Below are 5,210 nucleotides of genomic sequence, written 5' to 3' on the forward strand. Positions count from 1 at the left end.
ACCTTCCTATTTGACAATATGATTTGACAATTTGACATTGATATCGAGACGACTTTGACAATGACAATACAATGAATATTACAAGTCCTTAATCTATGAATCAAGAAACAGTTTGCGATAACCAAAAATTATCTATACAAATTTTTTTTAATAGGTGATAATGGGATAGTAACCCCACCCGCGCTATCGGTATGCACCGGCAGGACACTAGTGAAGGATGATAAGTGAGAATGAAGCAGACCAGTTAGCCCATCGTGACGAATTCAACAAGAATTGTTCATGATGGTTTCCAAGGGGAACCACGTGAAGGTCGACCTAATAGGACATATTGCTAGCAATGGGCCTGTTAAACTCCATTGTTAACAATCCCTTTCCTCCTGTACAATATTTGTTGTCAGTTCATTTTTCTATCAACTAAAGCAATAAGCAAACCTTAGCAACAAATAAACGTTAGTGTTGCCTCTATAGCACAATATAGCAACTAGAATAGAATAAAATTCTATTCTAATATAGGAAATTGGTATTGATATTATGTAGTTTTTTTCTTTTTTGTTAAATACGTAATCTTTGAAGTAATCAAGAGAAAAAAATGTTACAATTTCCGTAAATTATACAACCTTTTCGAATGTTGTTTTATTTTTTCGGTTTTAGACTTTTTTGATGTCAAACGGAAATCAACTTATTTTTCATAAAAAAATGCCCACAGAAAACCCTCGTACTTATAGTTCTCCGACTGAATATCAGGTAAATACATAATTAATTTATTTAGTTCTTGTAAATAAAAAAACTGTATAATATTGCAATAGAGATATCAGTTTTACTTTACCATATCAAACTAATAAACAGTCAGATAGTATAATATAACATGATAATTAAATGAGGTACATCAGTTTAAATAATATAATTGCATCTTCAGTAAATAATCTGTAAATAGTGTCCAAACGTTTTTAAAAAATGGCGGGAAGATGCTCCACGCCTAAAATTTTTGTTGCTAAACTTAGGATATGAGTGAAACTTTTAACATAAGTGTCCAAAAGGACATGCTTCATCTAAGAATACATTCTCTTAACTGAAGCATTCGTATGTAAATGAAGAAGGGATTCTTATTAATAGAATCCAACAGCTTCTATTAACTCTCACTGATACCTCACCAATGTATACCGATAACGAAGGCGGGGTTACCACTCTACTGTCAATCATAAAAAAACCGACTTGACTTCTTTTCATCAATCTTCACTCACAGTACCCCTAAGACTTTTTTGTTCTTAGAATACCCCACCAGCGTATACTGTAATAAGATGGGCAGGGTTACCATTACATTTTTTTCAGCTCATTTCAATCATTAAAAAATATATCATCCTCACCTTCATATCAGCTGTTATCCGACCATTACTTCAGTTCCAATGGTCATCACAAGTATTAAAGTATTTTGGATATATATATATATATATATATATATATATATATATATATATATATATATATATATATATATATTTATATATATATATATATTTATAAAACCTAGCCCCGAAATGACAATACTGCCGTGAACTATAAAATTGGTATCTTTAATATAATAGCTGAATATTGACGGTCTTTAGACATAGTTTCTAATCTATGGTTGACGGTGAAAAAGTCTGTAAATTTGTGCTATATCGTTACCCTATGCGGTGCTTTCTCTGTGTCTTTTCTTTGTCTATGTGGTGTGGTGAATTTTAGATTACGATTAAAAAGTATAATTTATCTTTTCATAGACATAAATTAAACACAACGTTACGAACACTCTATCTCTTTTTTAATAAATTTAACTAAAGTCCATAACATGCTTATGGATTTGACTGATGAGTTCGAACAAAGCGACAGTGGAATGGAATCTTTGACGACAAGCAAAGATGATACCCCAGAACGTAGTCGTAGACCCGAAGATAGTTTTATAACACCATCGGTATGTAATAACTAGGTTTCGTCGCATGCTTTATTATTCGTCTGTCATAATTGTTTTACTTATTTCGCAGCTAGGATCTTCCCCCAGCGCGAGCACGCCTCTTAGCGGTCCACTGAAAGAATATGACGACGTGAGTTTATTTCTTATCACATTTACTATTATTATTACACTAATTTATCTTTGCTTTTAAATAACTGTAAGTATAATAATTTAAAGATATTGTTGGTTCTTTTGATGTAGCAATTTAGGTTATCTCGATTTAACATGTTACTTTACATTTTTCAGGAGCCAGATGAAACTTTATCAGAACGATTATGGGGATTGACTGAAATGTTCCCAGAGTGTGTAAGAAATGGCACACATACAGTCACTACTAAGACATGGTAAAAATATATACTTTGCTGAATTAAAACTAATTCAATAGAATTATAAAAATAATAAAAAAGTCTACTACTACATATGAGACATGAAAATTATTTATCATACAATTACTACTATAAATGACATAATCCACTGCTAGGATTTAATTTCTTTGACCATTAAGTGCATCATTGTTTTACTGCCATAGCAATTTAAATGCCATAAAACTTCCACTACTCCTTTGTTCCTGTGAAGATATGTGCAATCAGGATGTAACATTCCTAAACTTGGAAATTGTACCACTCTGTGGTAATATTAGAGAGCTTGATGAAGAGTTTTTTGAATTATTTTCTCTTGTATAGTGTAATATTAGTTGAACAATCTTATCCCCTCAAGTGCACCTGAGGTATCAGTTTTTTTCAATGGAATGGTAACACCACCTGCGCTATCGGTATACACCAGTGGGGCACCAGTGAAGGATGATAAGTGAGGATGAACCAGGTCAGTTAGCCCATTGTGACGAATTCAACAAGAATTGTTCATGATGGTTTCCAGAGGGAACCACGTGGAGGTCGACCTGATACACCCGTATTGCTAGCAATGGGTTCTTTAGACCCCATTACTAACAATCCTTTTCCCCCTTGAGGTATCAGTTAGGTATGAAAAACTTTTTTTTGTCTTACAATAGGAAATAAATGCTCAAGGAATAAATAAGTTATAAGCAATGTCAGGGAGTCGTGAGCATCACAGTGTGTACTATGATGTCTATGGTACTGCTAATATCTATAGGCGACAATATCTTTTTCCATCTTTTGGACCATCAACTTATTTGCCTTACTATATCCCATAAAAAAATGTCTCTGTACTTTTATAAATAACAATATACCTTTACAGGACTGGAGTTAAATCTCTTTATGGGATCTCTCGCTCTGTACTTTGGATAGTGGCAAGTTCCTCGGTGATATTATTTGCACCTGTTATATTTGAAGTTGAGAGAGCTCAAATGGAGGAAATGCAGAAAACTCAACAGAAACAGGTAAATAGTTTTACAATATTTCTTTATATTAGAGGTAATTCTACATTTTATTATGAAAGTTATTATTATACAATCCAATAAACACATAAATATTTATAGTTCTATATAACTCAGAGTGTATATATAAAACCTAATAAAAAGATATAGCACATTTAAACCCAACAATATTAATGGAACTAAAATACTTTTTCAATTTTGATATAAGAAGAAAGAAACTTTACCAGCCAGCTACTCTGTCATTTTTCTGAATGTCTATTGTATCCACATTATATCTGTCACTTATATTATTTTTAATAATACATTTTACAATCTCAAAACCATTGTTTTCTGTCATGTCTTGTTGTTTTAACTTTTAAAAAGTACATAATCATTTTATTTTTGTTCTGTGAAATCTACATTTGAGATAATAGATCTACTTAGTAGTGTGTTTAGTTTCCCTATTTGAAGTCACCACAGATTCACCAACAAAATAATCTGCCATGTAGACATGACATAAAAAAGTGTATAAAAATACTTGCTTAATAAAAAAATTTTATAAAACAGGTGTTGCTGGGAACCAATGCTGCCTTGTCGGGACCAATGCCGAATATGCCGCCCATACCCCGATAAAAATACCAAAATTTACTCAAAAACATAATTAGATACTGTCTTCAACTTATGTTTAGATACCTAATTATCATGAATGCTTTAATCTTAGTTAGTTTAATGTATAGTACTGTAACATGAATTACTATGGGTATCACATTCTGAGATCGAATTCTAATTTTAAATCCTAATCAAAATATATAAGTACCTATTTCTAATTGCATTTAACCTAAATCTAATTTTAGTAAATACTGTAGCTTAAATATAGAAATCACTGTTTAACATGGTTTGTTCATTGGCTTCACGAAAAGAAATTAGTCTACTATGTATTGATGTAACCAATGGGTGTGTGTACCTGTCTGTCTATAATAGTTATTCTGTTTCAAGTCATTAGTATAAATAAAGGTACTGTTGGAAAACACTGTTTCCTTGTTGAATCATTTAGAGGACTTTCGAGTATTACGTAAAGCAATTTTTGACGATTTTTTACCCTTTTCCCTAGTAATATGCTTCGATATTTATCTGCAGTTATTTCGGATGTCAAAATAAGAAATCGATAGTTGCCAAGTAAAATTGTTATATTTGAAACAAAAATCAGTATATAAAACATTCAATCAAATCTCGTTTATTTAAAACTTCAGGAATTTCACAATAAAGTTATTAAAGCTAATATCAGTGAGTATCGACTTTTTTTTATTTATTTCAAACTTCAGGAATTATTAAAAAAAAAAACAATGTTAGTGCTCAGTTTTTTTTAATAACTTGCTTATGTGGTAGGCACACACATCGGCCACACATTCCTTCTCATGGTCGTAAAAGGCGACTAAGGGATAAACAGCTTCGTAAAGCTCGCCAACCCAGCTGCGATTGTCAACCCGCCTGCTAAGCGTGGCAACTATTGCCACGCCCATAACTAACAATCCCTTTCCACCCTATAATCGGGATAGGTGTATGTTGCTACCTTTACACATTTTATCATTACAGCGTCAGTCCGCAATTTTAATTCCTAAATCGGTGTACATAGCTAATACTAAAGTTTATTGACGCTGGTTCATAATAAGAAATTACTTTATAATTTCCATTGGAGCAATTAATTTAATTGTCACATGAGTTAAAAAACAATCAACTTACGATTTACTTGATACTTCTGTTTAAACGTTTAATATTGTGCACTTAACACTTACACTTAATAATGTGTAATCTGTCTTAAATTTAATCCTTCAGCTTGTCAAACAGTCAGTCAGTTGACAGTTAAGTGCTTAAATCAGTCTCATTCAGTCA

At 31.9% G+C, this 5,210-nt stretch overlaps 1 protein-coding gene across 1 annotated transcript; it reads left to right on the forward strand.

The window, feature by feature from the left end:
* The first annotated feature begins 1,663 nt into the window (after positions 1-1,663).
* Positions 1,664-4,353, forward strand: LOC113520571 (mitochondrial import receptor subunit TOM22 homolog). Its single transcript, XM_026905941.3, has 5 exons — positions 1,664-1,948; positions 2,019-2,078; positions 2,234-2,331; positions 3,203-3,344; positions 3,888-4,353. The coding sequence occupies exons 1-5, from the start codon at positions 1,826-1,828 to the stop codon at positions 3,951-3,953; spliced, it is 489 nt and encodes a 162-aa protein (XP_026761742.1). The 5' UTR covers positions 1,664-1,825; the 3' UTR covers positions 3,954-4,353.
* Positions 4,354-5,210: the final 857 nt, after the last annotated feature.

Source organism: Galleria mellonella, unplaced genomic scaffold (assembly GCF_026898425.1).
Source record: "Galleria mellonella isolate WM207_F2 unplaced genomic scaffold, CSIRO_AGI_GalMel_v1 utg36, whole genome shotgun sequence".
Taxonomy (NCBI): Eukaryota; Metazoa; Arthropoda; class Insecta; order Lepidoptera; family Pyralidae; genus Galleria; species Galleria mellonella.